The sequence below is a fragment of the Xenopus tropicalis genome, chromosome 2, assembly GCF_000004195.4.
Source record: "Xenopus tropicalis strain Nigerian chromosome 2, UCB_Xtro_10.0, whole genome shotgun sequence".
Lineage (NCBI taxonomy): Eukaryota > Metazoa > Chordata > Amphibia > Anura > Pipidae > Xenopus > Xenopus tropicalis.
Genome location: NC_030678.2, coordinates 165312788 through 165332892, shown reverse-complemented (window position 1 = coordinate 165332892; position 20105 = coordinate 165312788). Strand labels below are relative to the sequence as shown.

General features: G+C 38.4%; 1 protein-coding gene across 3 annotated transcripts in view; it reads right to left on the bottom strand.

Moving 5' to 3' along the window:
• mre11 (MRE11 homolog, double strand break repair nuclease) overlaps nucleotides 1-20105 on the bottom strand; it is an 88042-nt gene that overhangs the window by 23620 nt on the left and 44317 nt on the right. For all 3 annotated transcript variants that reach the window (XM_012956401.3, XM_012956402.3, NM_001114047.1), the window contains 8 exon segments: nucleotides 19134-19260; nucleotides 18048-18154; nucleotides 16666-16839; nucleotides 15244-15306; nucleotides 12830-13037; nucleotides 11277-11351; nucleotides 2270-2331; nucleotides 571-635 (listed from right to left, as the gene is read on the bottom strand). In XM_012956401.3, the coding sequence (XP_012811855.2) occupies nucleotides 571-635; nucleotides 2270-2331; nucleotides 11277-11351; nucleotides 12830-13037; nucleotides 15244-15306; nucleotides 16666-16839; nucleotides 18048-18154; nucleotides 19134-19260 (881 nt within the window).

Here is a 20105-nt window from a genome sequence, read left to right as displayed (position 1 = left end):
AGAGAAACTTGGATCCTAGCAACTAGGTAGCTTCTGAAATTCCAAACTAGAAAGCTGTTGAATAAAAAGCTAAACACATCAAAAATACGACAAGAAGACCAACTGCAGACTGTCTCAGTCTTTCACTGTCTACATCATACTAAAACTTAATAAAAAAAAAAAAGTAAAGATATAATAATTGGATACCAAAACGTTAGGCACCCCCAGTGATTTTGATTGGTTATCCGATTCTCTCGGATTGTGCTCCTGTTGGCTGAAATGTTACCAGCCGGGGGTGTTTCTGAGCATATTTGTCACAATCTTCTAGCGCTTCTTTCTTCAGGTGAATGAGCAGTAGAGTGAAAAAGTTGGTTTTTTTTGCATCTAAGTTTGGATTTTTTTTGGACCAGAACGAAGAGAAGATGGAAGAACCCGAAGAAGATGGAGACAATGACCTTCTGAGGAAGAACCCTGGGGCGATGTCGTTTTTAGCAAACAGGAGCACTGGTTTAGGATATCAGGTAAGCCTGATATAAAACATGTCAAAATATCCTTCGTAGTCTGAACTGCAATGAGGAGTAAAATACATACCTTTCTACGAAGGAAGAAGGAGTAAAAGATACCTCTTCGATATCCGAGTCATCGTCCTCAATGTCCTAATGCAACACAAACGCACAAGGAAACTCACCGTTATATCCACAACTGACGACTCAAAAAGCAGGTTATGCTTCACACATATTATTAAAGTGAGCTGGGATTGTAATTTATCAGGGGGGAGGAGTAGGCCGTCATTATAAAAAAAGTAAAAAAAACTGGATTTCAGAAAACAGCACCAATGACACAGAGGTGACCATATGGATTTGGGGTTTTATATGCAATCATGGGCATACAAATATTAAACACCCTCACTATAGTGTAAGCTTTATTCTAACAGGAGTAGCCCTAAAGCAACTTGACACTTTTGATGACTTTCTCCTTTTTCAATCCCTTTGTCTTGGTTTTCCAATAGCTCATTCAGCGTCTTGTATGGATTACCCACCTTAGCTCTCTCAGTCGGGGTTCCTCAAGCTGGCTCTGCCCTAGGTCCCTTATTATTGTCTATCTGTACTTCCTACCTTCTCTCTATGTTGATTTCTTCTCCCTCAATCTCAACCCAGATATCTTGTTAGTTGTGCACGTGTCACTGCCGCCTTCTAAGTGAAAAGCTCAATGCCATCTCACTCCCTTTCCAACAGGAACTAACCTGAATATTTTTCAGGACTTCATCTAGTTCATTAACTTGTTCATTGTCCAGAGCACATATAAACCACAAGGAGCTTGCAGTTACAGTCAAGCAGTTGTCATCCAATGAGAACTAAAGTGATGACCATAAGCAGCAGACAAATGGGAATTTCTATTAGTCTCAGAAATCTTAGATTCAATGAATTATTAATGAAAAGTGGCTAAGGAAAAATTTAAAAAAGAGCATTGCATCTATAATCTGCCCATAAGTGAAACCAGAGACTAAAAACTGTTGATGCTGCCTCCCATCTCTGCGGTTGGTTTCTATTCATGCCGTTACGTTAGTCATGATAATTATCTGTGATAATTACTGTGAAAATCTTACAGTTTGATTAGGTTCTTGGCCCAACATCAGTCCTGTTTTACCGCTAATGGCTAATTATTTAGTTGTACAGCCAGTGTGGTTTATGAATAAACAACGACTGCCGGACGAACAACACACTCATAAACATACATAGGTAGAACCTACTCAATGAAATCTGCTGGCCGGCTGCTGAGTCATAGCAATGGGGGAATTAGCAAACGAGAACAAAGTAAATGCATTACTATGATTTAATATTTATCTCTGCTGTCTATCCAGTGCTCTTTGTACACTACTTCAATAGTTCTCATTACTAACTGGGGAAAGTCAGAGAAATGCAGAGGAGCAGTTATAAAGAACAGCAACTGTGCCACTAAACAGTCCTCCTCTTATCCTCTTCAACCAGATCAATGGCCATCTCTGTCCCCCTTCTCCCATATAAGAGAATATACTGTGGAAGGTGCTACACCTCTACCTTGTGCTCACCTACATATTAGAACAATTATAGAGGTAACTGTACATGTAGAAGAATCAACAACCTTCGGGGGTTGATCCACCAAAGACTGAGATCTTAAAGAAAAAAAATGCTATTCTCAAGCAGATTCACTTTTTAAATAAAAAACAAAACATTTAGCAACTATTTTCAAAAAGACCCCCCCAAAACAGTCAAGAGCGTTTTACATTTTAAACCAATGGGAAAAGCTTTACCTCAGAATAAGTCTTCTTGGGCATATTTCTCGCTGTGGGTTGTCTTGATGAGGGTTTAAAGGCTACAAGAAAAGAGATTCATAAGATGAAGATATGATCTATCTTTAAAACTGGTATCATCCATGGTTTTAAAAACAATTATACACATATATATGTTAATTGTCATATTGTAATTGCAATGAATTTCCATAATTGGCTAAACTAAAGAGGACTAGGATGTTCCCACTCATTCCCTGCATTTAGGTTATTTACTGATTATACCATGTACTAAGACTTCGTTGTGTCGGGATACAGTTATAGAATGCATAAGTGAAAGAAAGCCTGCGAAAGTTCCTTCATTTAATTGCTTTATTACCTCCCAGAATACATATGTGTTCGTAGAAAACTCAACCAAGTGATACTCTCATCACATTACTTTGTTATACAAACATTTACTTTAAAACAAGCTTTAGAAGGTCAGATTTATATACAGTATATTTATTTACTGTTCAATGCAACGTTGGCTTAGCTAATCCATAGCAACCAATAAGGTGTCTGCTTTATACAGGTTCCCAGTAAATTCTACCTGCTCATTGGTTACCTTTTATTGCATAACCCCCATAGCATTTCTCAGTGCTGTATATCAGCTGGCGGAGATATTCTCCATACCCCTCTGTGCCATAGGTCTATGGCTAAAAATGCCATATTTTAAAAACTAAACTGACTGCACTACCCAAACGTTCCAGCAGATATAGGTCTTTACAGTTGTCAAGCAGAAAATGAGGCTGGTCTGTCATATAAACTGATTCTCCAGGTCTGATTTTTAAATTCTGATGCTAATTGCACTGGTTTCACAGATGCCATGTTATGTGAATCGAAATGCATCACTAATCAGCCTTTTACTGTGACATTTATATTCTATATATATACAGTATATTGTGGCCTTTATATTCTATATATACACAGGACAGGTATGGGATCCCTTATCCGGAAACACGTTATCCAGAAAGCTCCGAATTACGGAAAGCCGGTCTCCCATAGACTCCATTTTAATCAAATAATTCCGAATTTTAAGACTGATTTCCTTTTTCTCTGTAGTAATAAAAAAGTACCTGTACTTGATCCCAACTAAGATATAATTACCCCTTATTGGGGGCAGAACAGCCCTATTGGGTTTATTTAATGGTTAAATGATTCCCTTTTCTCTGTAATAATAAAACAGTACCTGTACTTGATCCCAACTAAGATATAATTAGCCCTTATTGGGGCAGAACAGCCCTATTGGGTTTATTTAATGGTTAAATGATTCCCTTTTCTCTGTAATAATAAAACAGTACCTGTACTTGATCCCAACTAAGATATAATTACCCCTTATTGGGGCAGAACAGCCCTATTGGGTTTATTTCATGGTTAAATGATTCCCTTTTCTCTGTAATAATAAAACAGTACCTGTACTTGATCCCAACTAAGATATAATTACCCCTTATTGGGGGCAGAACAGCCCTATTGGGTTTATTTCATGGTTAAATGATTCCCTTTTCTCTGTAATAATAAAACTACCTGAACTTGATCCCAACTAAGATATAATTAAACCTTATTGGGGGCAGAACAATCCTATTGGGTTTATTTAATGGTTAAATGATTCCCTTATCTCTGTAATAATAAAACAGTACCTGAACTTGATCCCAACTAAGATATAATTACCCCTTATTGGGGGCAGAACAGTCCTATTGGGTTTATTTCATGGTTAAATGATTCCCTTTTCTCTGTAATAATAAAACAGTACCTGTACTTGATCCCAACTAAGATATAATTACCCCTTATTGGGGGCAGAACAGCCCTATTGGGTTTATTTAATGGTTAAATGATTCCCTTTTCTCTGTAATAATAAAACAGTACCTGAACTTGATCCCAACTAAGATATAATTACCACTTATTGGGGGCAGAACAGCCCTATTGGGTTTATTTAATGGTTAAATGATTCCCTTTTCTCTGTAATAATAAAACAGTACCTGTACTTGATCCCAACTAAGATATAATTACCTCTTATTAGGGGCAGAACAATCCTATTGGGTTTAATTAATGTTTTATTGATTTTTTAGTAGACTTTAGGTATAGAGATCCAAATAGAAATACCCCTTATCCGGAATACCCTTGGTCCCGAGCATTCTGGATAACGGGTCCTATATCTGTATATTGTGAGTGGATCCCTAAGCTCAGTAAGTGACAGCAGCACAGAGTATGGGCAGGGAATCAACAGAAAAGAAGATGGGGGCTACTGGGGCATCTTTGGGGGCGCAGGTCTTCCCTGCTTAAGGTCTAAAGTCACCTTGGGCTGGTACAGAAGCCCAAAACAAAATGTACCACAATTCTAGCTTATTTCTTTAGTTAAGCTTTAGTTCTCCTTTAATTGAAATATGTAACCTCTCCAGCATGGGGGGATATAGACTGTTATGAAATCTGGTCTCCTCGCCAGCCTAGTAAGTACCATCAGGTATCCAACTTGGGCATAAAGAATAATTGAGAAGGCAGAAAACTGACGTTAAGAAGCACTTAGAGTCACATAAATATAAATAAGTTCTGACGTACTGTCGGCCATACACAAGCAATAAGCGTATCCTTTTATTACGTGCTTTATAACAGCAGCACCATTTTATTCGCAGCCCTTAATGCACTTCCCGTAGGCGCAGATCAATGTGGGGTTACTTGGACTGTAATGATGAGTAGATTTAATGGGCTCTGTGTTTTATGAGGTTATCTCACCTCTGTGCTAAACCTTATTTATGGAACAAAGGCACCATTTATTCACACTGCACAACCACAGTGCCAACTGTAATGCTTTTAGCCTACTTAGCCGTGCCACAGAGGGCAAATCCAATAGTTCAGGGTGAAGGGGGGGGTGCCCTTTGTCATGGTACCTAAATTACCTGCCTTTGCTGTGCTTTGGCATTACAGTTACAGACGGAATGCAGAACCCCATTAGGCATCCTTGGCAGACAGACACGCTAAAGATCTGTTAATAAAATATAAAATAAAAAGAATCTGTAGAACAGACAGGAACCAACCTATTCTAAAGGTGGCCATACACAGGCAGATTTAAACTGTAGATTTAGGTCTTTGAAGGAAAATTATACCCCCAGACTGAATACTTAACCAGCAGATAGTTTATATTGTGTTTAGTGGCCTATTAAAGAATCTCCCCAAACTGGAATATATATATATCAGTAAATATTGCCCTTTTACATCCTTTGTCTTGAGCTGCCATTTAGTGATAGGCTGTGTGCTCCCTCAGAGATCAGCTGACAGGAAGTGATGCAGCTCTAACTGTAACAGGAAGTAGTGTGGGAGCAAAAGGCAGATCTACTCATTGGCTGATGGGGGCCTAGCATGTATGTGTGCCTTGGCTTGTTTGTGCACTGTGACTCCTATGATCCCAGGATGTGGCGCTTAATTCTTAAAATGGTAATTTTCTATTTAGGATTACCCAATGGCACATACAGGTATAGGACCCATTATCCAGAATGCTCGGGAACAAAGGCTATTCCAGATAAGGGGTCTTTCCATAATTTAGATCTCCATACCTTAAGTCTACTAAAAAAATAAATAAAACATTAATTAAAACCATCAGGATTGTTTTGAATCCAATAAGGATTAATTATATCTTAGTTGGGATCAAGTACAGGTACTGTTTTATTATTACAGAGAAAAGGGAATCATTTAACCATTAAATAAACCCAATAGGGCTGTTCTGCCCCCAATAAGGGGTAATTATATCTTAGTTGGGATCAAGTACAGGTACTGTTTTATTATTACAGAGAAAAGGGAATCATTTAACCATGAAATAAACCCAATAGGGCTGTTCTGCCCCAATAAGGGGTAATTATATCTTAGTTGGGATCAAGTACAGGTACTGTTTTATTATTACAGAGAAAAGGGAATCATTTAACCATTAAATAAACCCAATAGGGCTGTTCTGCCCCAATAAGGATTATTTATATCTTAGTTGGGATCAAGTACAAGGTACTGTTTTAATTAACACAAAGAGAAAGGGAATCAATTTAAAAAATCTGAGAAGTATATGATTAAAATGGAGTCTATGGGAGACAGGCTTTCCGTAATTCGGAGATTTCTGGATAACGGGTTTCCAGATAAGGGGTCCCATACCTGTACTACTAAAAAAAAAGTATATTTTTATGAAAATGGTTAATTTAGATGAAGCAGGGTTTTACATATGAGCTGTTTATGCAATATATTTTTATAGAGACCTACATTGTTTGGGGGTATAGTTTTCTTTAACAGCAATAACTGTGTATGGGGACCCCCGACTGATATCTAGCCTAAAATTGGTAGGTTTGATTTTCCCGTCGGATCGGGGGCTCATCGATGTGGTCCTTGCCAAAAGCGGATCTTAAAGTGTATGGCCGCCCTAAGGGTCCTTACTTGATATCCAGACACCTTTAGTGCAATGTATGCAGTCTCACTAAACAGACACATTTTATCACCGCAGGTGAATCTCCAACGAAAGTTACATCTTTATAATTATTCTTATTTCTGCGATTTTAAACTCAATTAGCGTCGCCTCAGAGAGACTATTAGTCATGTTATCATCTGAGCTGCTCTCGTATGTATCCGAGGAAGGATCTCTGGGAGGATATTGCTGCAGAACGGAAATGCATCACTCTGTTGGGGACTGATCTTTTAATATCCGTCTCCTGATAACCTTTAGCCGAGCTGTCATTCCCACGGAGCGACTGCCGTGCAAGGCACATTTTACGCCTGTGCTTTGCTCACCAATTTATGTATCATTTTGTCCATCGACAGAGAGTGAATGGAAATACAATCATACGTTCTTCATTATAAGGTAAAATCCATTGTTCTGTATTGATGGGAGCAACGACTGGGTCGTTACCTTCATTGGTCTCTTTCGCATTTCCAAGACGTCATAAGGTTTATTATTATTATTAACATTTATTTATAAAGCGCCAACATATTCCGTAGCGCTGTACAATAAGTGGGTTTCATACATTGGACATACAGAGTAACATATAAAGCAATCAGTAACCGATACAGGAGGGGAAGGGAGCCCTGCCCAAAAGAGCTTACACTCTACAAGGAGAAAGGGTTGAGACACAAGGTGTGGGAATGGGCGTGACAGAGTTGAGAGGTGGGGCACAGGGTATTGCTTTTAGCGGCACACTGAGGTTATGTTAAAATAGATTAGGGTAAGCTTCTCTAAATAAATGTGTTTTTAGAGATCTCTTGAAGGCAGAGAGATTGGGAGAAAGTCTGACAGTTTGTGGGAGCGAATTCCAGTGAAGGGGGGCAGCCCTTGCAAAGTCTTGAATGCGAGTGTGTAAGGGGGGAATGAGAGGTTTCATATATTCGTTGTTTGGCTAAGAATCTGAAATGACAGTTTGAAATTGTAGCTGTGAAACCAAAAGCCTAAATTATACACAGTAAATGAATGGAAGGAAAGTGCTTCTCCGGTTTTGTGTTTATGGATCGTTGTGGTACGGAAGAGTTTGCTCGCTGCAGAAGTTCCCATCAAAATGTAATGCCCCTTGGCAATTCTGTCATTCATTAAATGCTATTAATGAATGGGTTTTTGGTAACTGGGTGACTTTTGTATTACTATAATGAGAATGACTTTGGCATCCCTGCAGCTTTGCATTTCAAACATTTGCCGGAAACCAATAAAGCACGTTAAAGAAGTGAACATTAGCACTAATCAGTTTTTATAAATAGGAAATGAAATATCTTGTAGTCAGTTTAATTGCACATAATCATGTTTCACCTCCGCTGGGACAAGCACAATTCCAATGTAGAACGTCTGACAATCTAGATCTCCAATTGGTTAATCCCAATCGAGCTTGATCACAAAAATTAGTCAGACAGGTTTAGTTGCACAGCGGTGGGATTGTTATCGAGAAATGCCCGAATTAAGGGAAGGCCATCTTACATCTTACAGGGGCCCATTAAGCAACATTCTCATTTTCCTGGTTTGAGAAGTTTTTGAAACTACAACTAAACTCATTTTCTCTTAGGCTAATGCCACACTGGTGTATTCTCAGCAAGCCGAAAAACGCTTGCCGAGAATACACCCTGCTACTGTAAATTTGGAGATTTGGAAATTCTGGGGGTTTTTTTTCGCTTGGAAGTCCACAGCGATTGCTGGTAAAGTGTAAAACAGTGACAGATTTGTGGTTTTCATGTTCTTTTCGTTCTGCTGCAATCAAGTTCTATCGTTTTTTTAAATCTTGATCTTTTAATAAATGACTAGACATTCGTGGTTTAAGTCTAATGCCACACTAAGGGGACCATTCATGAAACCACAAATTTTGTGTGATTTGCGAAAATTATTTTCTCGTCTACGAAAACATTGGTTGCGATCTGAAAGTCACAACATTTTCAGATCTGAACGATCATAAATGGCGCAAAAACCTTTCTGGCTTTGGAACCTTCAATGCATGATTTTGGAAGCCTCCCATAGGACTCATTGGCACTCTGCAGCTCCAACCTGGCCAAAAGATAGTCACGTTACCGAAGCTTGAATGAATTCCAATATTTCCAACAGTACCTGTACTTGATCCCAACTAAGATATAATTACCCCTTATTGGGGGCAGAACAGCCCTATTGGGTTTATTTAATGGTTAAATGATTCCCTTTTCTCTGTAATAATAAAACAGTACCTGTACTTGATCCCAACTAAGATATAATTACCCCTTATTGGGGCAGAACAGCCCTATTGGGTTTATTTAATGGTTAAATGATTCCCTTTTCTCTGTAATAATAAAACAGTACCTGTACTTGATCCCAACTAAGATATAATTACCCCTTATTGGGGGCAGAACAGCCCTATTGGGTTTATTTAATGGTTAAATGATTCCCTTTTCTCTGTAATAATAAAACAGTACCTGTACTTGATCCCAACTAAGATATAATTACCCCTTATTGGGGGCAGAACAATCCTATTGGGTTTATTTCATGTTTACATTATTTTTAAGTAGACTGAAATCATGGAGATCCAAATTAAGGATTACAGGTCTCATACCTGTATTGCTATTTACATTCAGCATATGTATGGGGCACACAGACTGATACACTGATTTATACAAAAAAAATTATTCTTAATATTTTGTGGGGGAAATATTTATGTGGCCCTAGGAACCAATTGTTTTTTTAGGCAGGGATGCACCAGTTTGATGATTCAGCCAAATCCACGTGCCTGGCCGAACCGAATCTTTAAAATGTCTTTTTGTTACATAAATACGGAAGTTGAAAATGTTGGCTGAATCTTACACAAAGTATTTATGGTTCTGCTGAATCCTAAAACAGTGGATTAAGTGAATCTCTATTTTTAGGATCAAGTTAATATTTCATCCAGGTCACAAATATCCAAAATGTTCCAGTTCAGTACGCAAAAAAAAATAATTGTACATTTTTCTTTAGTATTTTTCTTTCTGGAATATTTAAAGCCAAATATCTAATCCTTTTCCCTTCATGATAACAAAGAGCCACACCAATATCACAATGTAAAGCACCAGACATAACAGTGCATTTCAGTTGCCAATTGGACCTCGGGAAACTCAAATATATACAGAAGAATCCAAGAATAGCAGATTCCATAGATTTTTATTAGACAAATCTGATCTTCTAATCATCTTCTAATGCCCTTGTAACAGGGACTCAACCATTTTTTTTTAGATGTGGCCTTTTTGTTGTAATTAACAATAATTAGATTTAATAAGGATTGCAATACTTGAGCGAGCGCGCAGACACTATTAATATATACGATGATTCATATCAAACAAAGGAATAATTGCGCGACTCTATCAGTACAGTACTGCCAGAGAACAGCTGAGAGAAGATATTAAATAATACCCTGATACAGACGTACAGGTTAACCCCAAGGTGACTGCTAATATTCTTATATTTTTGCCTACCCCTCAATGTCCCTGATTTTGGTCGGGACAATAACAACTCTCTTACCCAAAATAGTGGGCAGGGTTTCAGGCAGTTCAGCGGTGTCTCTGGGTGTAATTAGAAAATCAGGGTGGATGAAGGGTATAAAATACTGGGGGGTATGTATATTATAGTAGGTGGGTATAGAACAAAATAAAGGAAAGAAAAACATATTCAGCTGTATTTCTCTTCCTTTGCGGATTGGAGACTTTCCATACAGTAGCCAAGCTGTCTGCAACTACATATGGAGGCACAACGGCGCCTGGCTACTCTTAGCCTCAACTGCCCGCCCACTCCTCGTTCCCTGCCTACAGGCAAAAGAGCAGCTGTGGGGGATATTGGTTTATTATTTCCTTTAACTTCTTAACTACTGAGGAAGCATACACCATGGTCTGAAGCCCCCTGCGAGGTCTTCTGGCCCTATAGTTACGCCAGTGGGTTACACAAAGGTTTCAGGTATTTTCCATTCAAGTGAATTGATGGTGCATGGTACTTTTCAGCTGGTCCTAAGTCTCTCTTACAGTATTTGCATTCTACTGCAGCATGGTCCTTCAGGTCATAGGGCAAAGACAGAGCTACTTAGTAGCAGCTACTTGTCACGGCTACTAAACTCCAGAAAATCCCCTGGCATAGATAATACTGAGAATTGCCTCTGCTAAACACACGTAGAGACAATTATCAGTAAATGATCAGCATTGTCTATTTTAGTAGCTGTGACAAGTAGCTGCTATTAGTAGCTCTGTGTGTCTTCACCCTTATTCTGACCCTACAAAGTCCATGGTTCCAAGGTATTGCAGAATGTATTTTTAGGAAATGGTAAGAATGCCGACTGGGCATGTTTCAGTGATGCCATTTTCCAATGTCAGTGATCTCTGCACTTTGTTTTCACCCAATCGCAGAATGTATAATCAATTAATAAAAGTTTAACATTCATTTTATGGATTCGGTTATATAAAATCAAATATAAACAGTTCAAGATGAAAGATTAAAAAAAGGCATTACAAAAAGACCAAACAGAACCTACAATGGCTAATAATCCTCACAGTAACCCAAAGAACGACCTACCATCTAAGATGGACATGTTCTTTCCGGCAGCTTTGGATGCTCTCCCGCTCGAGGGCTGATCAGCGCCAGCACTTCCTGCAAACAAACAAGGAACACAGATCACTTACGTGACGTCACATTTAGAGGGGGATTTATTAATTCTCGAATGCTATTTTTTCCCTACAATTAGAAGCAATGGCTCGCAAGGTCAAGTAGAAGTCAGTGAGAGCTGTCCTAGGCAAAAAGCCGTTTTTCAACTGTGCCTGCATTTGGATGGAGAAAAAATTAATTAATGCCAAAGGGCTGCTATTTGTTCCTTCAACTAGGAAAAAGTAAAGAGCAAAAGTAAAAGGTACAATCAATCTGTTATAGCTACCAGGCAGTATGGAATTTCATACCTTCTATATGGCAGTTTTCACCCACCAATCAATTCTGCTGATAATAAAGTGCCAATTCAGTGCCATTTATTAGTAAGATAAAGAGCAGAGGAAGAACTCCTATATCTACTAAACAGAACTGTGCGGTAGGAATTATATACTGCAGATGCACACGGAAGTACAATCATGAATTATAAAGAAACCTGCTTTTTATACTTAGTGCTCCTTTCATACATAGTGGATAATACATAAGGGTTACAGTTTTTAAAAGTTTTTATGTGCGCCAGTTCATGTAAAATGTAATGGCCAAGCTGCATCTTAAGGTAGCAATACATGGGCCAGTAAAAACTGCTCAATGTCTGCGGTGGTAGCTTATGTCATTGTGTATAGGCCCCCCCCCCCCCCCCGACAGGCCTACCGACTGATATCTGGCCAGGTTTAAAAATAGGCTGCATATCGTCAACGTGATCTGATCGCTTGTCATCAATCTGATATTGGCTATCTCAAGGTGGGAATATCAGGTAAAGATCCACTTATTTGGTAACCTTGCCAAATGAGCAGATCTTTTGTTGTATGGCCAAAAGGAGAAGGAAAGGTAAAAACTAAGTAAGCTTTATCAGAAAGGTCTATGTAAATACAGCCGTAAGCACGCTAGTCCTCTATCAAAAGAAACACAGGATTTCTTGTCTCCTTTTTAATAAACATGTTCTTCGTTATCTGACTTCCTCTCTCAGAAAAATCCTTCAGGGCATGCCACAAGTCTAGAGCTGCAGCACGGAAGCTACTGAGACCAAGCTAAAATGGCAGCTGCTATCTTAAACAAACAGAGGGAGCTTCTAGGGCTGTTTACTCATGTATGGTAAAACTTTCTGCAGAATAAATATAGCATTCTAGCTTGCACTATTGAGACTAATCTATTGGCAATAAAATGTCCAAATGCCTTTCCTTCTCCTTTAAGAGGGAGAACTATAAACCTGAAAGAAACTAAGTTTTGCTTAGATTGCCCTCAGTCAGAAAGGAAACAAGTTATTAATGTCCGATTATCTAGGTATGACAAGGATAGAGGCCAGCTGTGTATCTGTAACACCAGGTCCTGACCTCATGAGCATATTACCACCACACCTACTATTTACAAGCTCAGTTACTAATATCTTTATGGGGTTCCCTTCTTGTAAAATGTATAGGAAATACACAAACCTCTTCCCCGTCTAGAAGTTCCTCTCGTGGTTGTAGTCTGTCCTCTGCCTCCCCGGCCACGGCCTCTTCCCCTGCCGCGTGCTGGCATTGATGCGCCAATATCCTCATCATCAGACAATGGGCCTGACACCTTTCTCATTAGTTCATCATCATCACTCATGTCAATGTCTGCCGTCTGGGATCTGTGAGCTCTGGCCCGAATCATAGCCTGGGAGGACACACAAATTATATTTTGGCTTCATGCGACACACCATGCTGTCATGTTACAATTCGCTGCAATCTGAAACAGCTTCTGACATCATTGTGATAATACCCACTACAGAGGACATACACAATAATACAAATAACAAATGCTAAAGGATTTGTGACTCAGACTTTAAAAAAATATGTCCCCCCCAACAAAAACAGCCATTTCATGCAATTCTGTCAATTTCCAGCTGAGCTGTATGATATGTGTGTAGTGTCTGACACAACTGGGCTGATCAATCAATGTGAGTGCAAGTGAACTAACAATTACTGCCTAATTTATTGTATGGGACCCCCCGGAACTGTAGGAGCCAAAATATCCCCATTGTGCTGGATAAAACTATTTTGACTATTTTCATGTCTTCAAACCGATTTAATACTATTACCTGGATTGGCTTGATTAGATATCAAATATCCTTGCCTATGTTGTGCTAAAATGACATAAGGACAAACCAACCCATCTCCTACAGCTCTAAAGGTGGCCATACACAGGCCAATAAAAACTGCCAAAGGACCATGTGGGCAGCTTATTGGCCCATGATTTGGCCCTCCAAAGACCCCTCAGACCGATATTTGGCTGAAAATTAGGACAGGCTGGTTCCAAAATCTTGTTGAGGCGAGGAACATATATGCTCGTTGATGTGGTCCTTGCCCCAATGGCTTGCTTGTAACGTGATCCGATCATATGGCGACCTCGCCAAACGAGCAGATCTTTACACTTTAGGCCAGCTCTAGTCTACCCGCCCAGCTTCTATTCTGACTCATGAAGCCCCACCCATTTTAAACAGATAAAAACTGACCTTGTGTATGTGCTGCAACTTTCTCCTATACAAAAATATAATATGACTGTGTGCTGCTTTTATAGAATACTACACAACCCACCAAAATGACAGGCAACAGACATTATTATGGCTACCTTTCTACTTATCAGGGGTGCACACTACCGAACGTATTATTCCTATCAAATCTAAAGCCTTTCTACTTAATGCTAGTCTCCAACTAAATCTTTATGAAAGAAAAACAAAACAGGAAGCAAAATATCAAAGGATTTATCTAGGTGGGAGGGAGTGGGGCCCATATAATGTACTGTACCTGCGGATTTAGCATTAAGCTAAGCACTAATACATTTGCTGCCTTGTCATTTTTTTCCCCAATGCCAAAACTTGAAAGTTTTTCAAGAGCAGTTTAAAGGCCACTAATGTCTGTTCTGCCTACCTCCCTCCGTACAGGCACTTATGTGCACAGAGGCGCAATTACATCTCTCCTGTTTATGCCTTGCTTCAGCAACGGAGAGTAATTCTAAATTGCCTAACAAAGTCTTTTCATAAATGGACATCTTGGAGAATTATGTTCTTGAGATGGCCCTTAAGATATTATTATGTGGACTTCTGAGCTTTTTTTTTTCTAGAAAGTTTTATTACAGAAAAACAGAAAAGTTTTTGTATTGAAATATTTATTATATATAAAATAGAAAATCATTAAAAAATATATAATTTTATATTAAAAAAGATAGAGGGATAGATACATAGATAGATAAATACATAGATAGAAACAGAGAGCTATATAAATGATAGATAAATAGATACATATATAAATGATAGATAGCTAGATAGATAGATAAAACATAGATCGCATCTACATTTACTACATTATCCGGTGGGTACATGGTCAAAATGATGTATATTACAAGAGGAAGGGCCAGCAGTCCAATCATGAGCCACACTGCACTTTAGTTTACATGCTGTATAAGACATTTTGCTCTTATTGTAATAAGGTCACATACATTTTACATTGATAAGGTCCCAAGAGGGACCAAAACGTCAGTTGCAGTATGTAAAATAAATCATAGCGTGGATCAAGATATATATATATATAAGAGATAAAACACAGTTGGTATTCAAAACGTAACATTTTTTCTATAAATGTTTTAATATTTTCAGTATTTTTTATGTATTCCCATTGATGTGGTAGGTATGTCATTCTACTCTCTATATTTACCAGCACCCAGACAAGTTGCCGTGTATGTTTAGGGAGTGCTCTCTATATTCTCTATATTCCATTGTGTATGGAAGTGACACATCTACTGGTTTAGAAATTCTCAAACCACAAATAATGAGCTCTTCTGTCATTTCAGGTTTCTTGGAACCACCAAAAATGAATGCACTTACCTCTCGAACTTCTTCCTCTTCTTCGTTTGTGTTAGTCTTTCTTGTCTCCCTGAATTTCCGCACCTAAAAAGTCAAGAGAGTTTTGTCTAAATGCTGTTATTAAAAAGAAAGTGTCTTTAGTTAGGCCTAGTGAACAAAAAAATAGATCTATACCTGATTTGATCACAATATACTGAATAAGTCTGAGTCATGAATTAGGCCCTTGGGCCACTAATTACTCAGTAGACAGGAACACCCGGGCCTCTAAATATGATGAAGTCTGGTGCACAGACTTCTGGCACTTAAGTCAAATGGGCACTCAAGGCACATACAACAAGGAACTAGTATCTAATTTGTGTCTGGAAGTATCAAACAACAAAGTGATTTTTCAGCTGGCTCAATACTGGTTCCATACATGGGACATTGGGTATTCCCTATGGTCAGTGACCTGATGCCTAACATCTGCGTATAGACAATCTGAGTGATTTGCTTAGGTAGAATCACTGTGTAAATGGGAGCACCATGCAAGCTCTGAAGATACTTATGGGCAGCTTTGATTTTCAGTTTCTGGTAACTGCACGGGCAATTTGATCTCTTTACTCCCAGTACAAATCTCTTGCATTGAACAATTTCTGCAGGGTTTACAGTTGCTTATGGCCTTTATAACAGAAGAAAAACCAATTAAGGGTTAGGCAAATATACCTATTTTCAATATGGCAAGCAGATTTCTCAGCAGATGAATAAGACAACTTGCTGCTTCATTTCTGGTAGCTACCTCTACTAAATACAACTAATAACTCCTTAAATCCCCACAATCCATCTCCTCAGGCAAGAAATCCACTAACTTCTATTCCCATGTTATAAAACAACCTTCCTTGGCTAAGTACCAGCAGTTAAACCAAGGATTAAAGGTGAAACTATCATGAAAAATAAACTGTAATATAAGCTTTATCTCATGGAAACGTGAAACTTTCTAAATATAATCAGTTTCTGAAATAATCAAGTTACTCTTTACCATCTCCCTCTCAGCCACGTTTCACTCTCCATTCTGTCTCCATGCAGACGTCAGGGGCAGATATTGACTGACAATGAGATCTATTATATCTTTTGGGGGCGGCTCTATTTCCCAGTAAAGGATGTATTAGATCTGTCAGCCATTACTCCTGCATGAAGCGAGAGTGTAGAAAGAAAGAGACTGCTGAGAGGATGATAGTGAAGAGTAACTTCATTATGTCCTAAATGATACAGATGAAGGATTTATTAAATTTTCATTTTCATCATAGATTCCCTTTAAGGGCTGACGCCACAAGAAATCGCATCAGTGTTGTCACATCAAATGACTGTAATAGCAGCTGAGGACACAACACTAAATATACTTTATCCTTGAGTCACTGTTTCAGATAAATTAACTCAACAGACGACCTTGTTAAGATGAACTCTCACCTCTTCATCTATCTTGTCCTCCTCAGCGTCAATCTGCCGCTCCTTGAGAAATCTCTGCGTCTTCTCTAACTGGAATTTCACCAGTTCCTCAAGGGCATCCTTTTCCTCCTTATCCACAAATTCCTGAACTGCTTCTCCCATCCCTCTCTCTGTTAAAAGAGACAGCTGAACATTCTGGAAGGATATAAAACCATGACTGAGTTAATGGGATTCATTCTGACTTGAGGAATGGAGTTATTTCTTCTATAAGCATTTAACTCAATGAGAGAAATGTACAACAGAACATGCCTTAAGGTGGCCATACATGGTTTGGCAAGCAAGCAGATCTTCTCCCAATATCCCCCACCTACGACCCATGTATAGCCACCTTTACTTCACTGTATCTGAAACACAAACTCTTTGACATTCCCAAATGGCCTGCACACAACATGGACTCATGCTTGCCCATTTGGCATGTCAGCAGAGCACACAAGTATCATAGCTGGGGAATTTGTGCTTTCACACACCCAGTGGATGTGATGAATAGAAATCAGATCTGAAGGCCAAAGCTGCCTTAGATACCAGTCCTTTAAACATTAGTAAACAGAGCAAGCTTCCCAATTGTTGTTCTTGCTGAGCATACACCAACTAACAGTCCAACTAAAAAGTAATTTCAACAGTAAATAAACCCAATAGGGCTGTTCTGCCCCCAATAAGGGGTAATTATATCTTAGTTGGGATCAAGTACAGGTACTGTTTTATTATTACAGAGAAAAGGGAATCATTTAACCATGAAATAAACCCAATAGGGCTGTTCTGCCCCCAATAAGGGGTAATTATATCTTAGTTGGGATCAAGTACAGGTACTGTTTTATTATTACAGAGAAAAGGGAATCATTTAACCATTAAATAAACCCAATAGGGCTGTTCTGCCCCCAATAAGGGGTAATTATATCTTAGTTGGGATCAAGTACAGGTACTGTTTTATTATTACAGAGAAAAGGGAATCATTTAACCATTAAATAAACCCAATAGGACTGTTCTGCCCCAATAAGGGGTAATTATATCTTAGTTGGGATCAAGTACAGGTACTGTTTTATTATTACAGAGAAAAGGGAATCATTTATCCATTAAATAAACCCAATAGGGCTGTTCTGCCCCCAATAAGGGGTAATTATATCTTAGTTGGGATCAAGTACAGGTACTGTTTTATTATTACAGAAAAAATGTAATAATTTTTACAATTTTAAATTATTTAATTAAAATTGACATGTGATATGTGACTATGTGATGTGGCCTTCCAGCAATTTGGAGCTTTCTGGAAACCAGGTTTGCAGATAACAGATCCCATACCTGTAACATCTATACAGGAAATAAGTGCCAACTATGATCAAAACCTTTACCTTCTCTGCAGTTTTGAAGTACTCTTTCACCAGGTCTTCCACTCTTAGCGTAGAGCCCTCAAACAAAGGCTTGCTGTCAAGTTTCCCAAAATTAATTGTGATATTGTCTGTAATTAAGAACAGGCAGCAGCAATGCTGTATCATATAGGATGTACAAATTGCATTTTATTCATGTACATTTTACAGATTAAATACTACAAAAATATACAGTGAAACTTCAATTTTACTTCCCCAGACATTATGTTTTGCTGAAAATTATGCCTTTTTTTTGCAGTCCCATACAGGTCCCAAACTGACTTTTTCCCCCAGGATTTTACAATTTTTCTATAATTTACTGCATTTTTCCCACAGCCCATAGGAAATTAAAGCATTAATGATCAACTATTACAATTTTTCGTTGTAATTAAATACCCAAGAATCCTGCCAATAAGGAAAGGAACATCACAGTGCAATGCATTGTGGGTTATGTAGTTCCAGCATGCTGTCTGTAAGCTGTGGAGAAGTTGTTACAATTTCTAACATCAATGGTTTAGTCCCTCCTCCCCTGCCAGGATTTTAAATGATGCAGACAGAGAAGAACTGTTTTGCAGCTGGATTTCAGCATATAAAATGGCATTTATTCCTACTTGTGATAGATATATTAGGGGGTTCTGTGTTGTGTGGAGCTCTTTAACACATTTTTGGCTCTTTAACATGAGTACAAAAACACTGAACAGTCCACAGCTTTAGGGGAAACATTTTCAGTGGTTTTAGTTATATGTAAATGTAATTGCTATTGAAAGCTGTTGCTGTCTTGTTGATTATATTCTCTGCAGTCCTTTAATATAATTAACAGAGGAGGATGAACTGATGTCGGATACAATGATGAAAGAGTGGAGAATAAACAGATTCCCCTTTCGACTGCATTAACATTTACATGCAACCTGGAAACCATTTACCTTCTTAAATGAATGCATGTATAAATATACGAGTAGAAAGCTGTATAGGGTGCAGATCCCCTTTAGTTACTTTAGAGGCAATAGGGGAATAAATCTGTGGCTTTGGATATCTGTATTGCAGGACCAATGGGCTGCCAGCAGTATGTACCTTTCTTATCCTTTTGCTCTTTATGTCTGAAGAAGTGGATAATGTCCTTGGGGTTGGCAGTCCGATCAACAAACTTCTGACTGAACCTTAGAGTGTTGAAAGGCTCAAAACCACCCGTGTAATCTACCTGAAAGAGGAAAGTAAAAATAACAGATAAAAACAACAAATGTAACAGGAACGGCAGAACAGAAGGTCAGGTAAAGAAATTCTACCCCGAGGATAGAAAACTAATCACACATCCTCTGCCGCTCTGTGCCGCTGATCTGAATAACAAAAAACCTGCAAGAAACTGTTGACAAACTGACTTGCTCTGCCTAGGTCTGATATTAGTAAAGAATGGCACATCTTCTATTATATTTTATAATACAGGTATGGGATCCCTTATCCGGAAAACCCATTATCCAGAAAGCTCTGAATTACGGAAAGTCTCCCACAGACTCCATTTTAATTGAATAATTAAAAATTTTAAAACTGATTTCTTTTTTCTCTGTAGTAATAAAACCGTACCTTGTAACTGATCCCAACTAAGATATAATTACCCCTTATTGGGGGCAGAACAGCCCTATTGGGTTTATTTAATGGTTAAATGATTCCCTTTTCTCTGTAATAATAAAACTGTACCTGTACTTGATCCCAACTAAGATATAATTACCCCTTATTGGGGGCAGAAAAGCCCTATTGGGTTTATTTAACGGTTAAATGATTCCCTTTTCTCTGTAATAATAAAACAGTACCTGTACTTGATCCCAACTAAGATATAATTACCCCTTATTGGGGGCAGAACAGCCCTATTGGGTTTATTTCATGGTTAAATGATTCCCTTTTCTCTGTAATAATAAAACAGTACCTGTACTTCATCCCAACTAAGATATAATTACCCCTTATTGTGGGCAGAACAGTCCTATTGGGTTTATTTAATGGTTAAATGATTCCCTTTTCTCTGTAATAATAAAACAGTACCTGTACTTGATC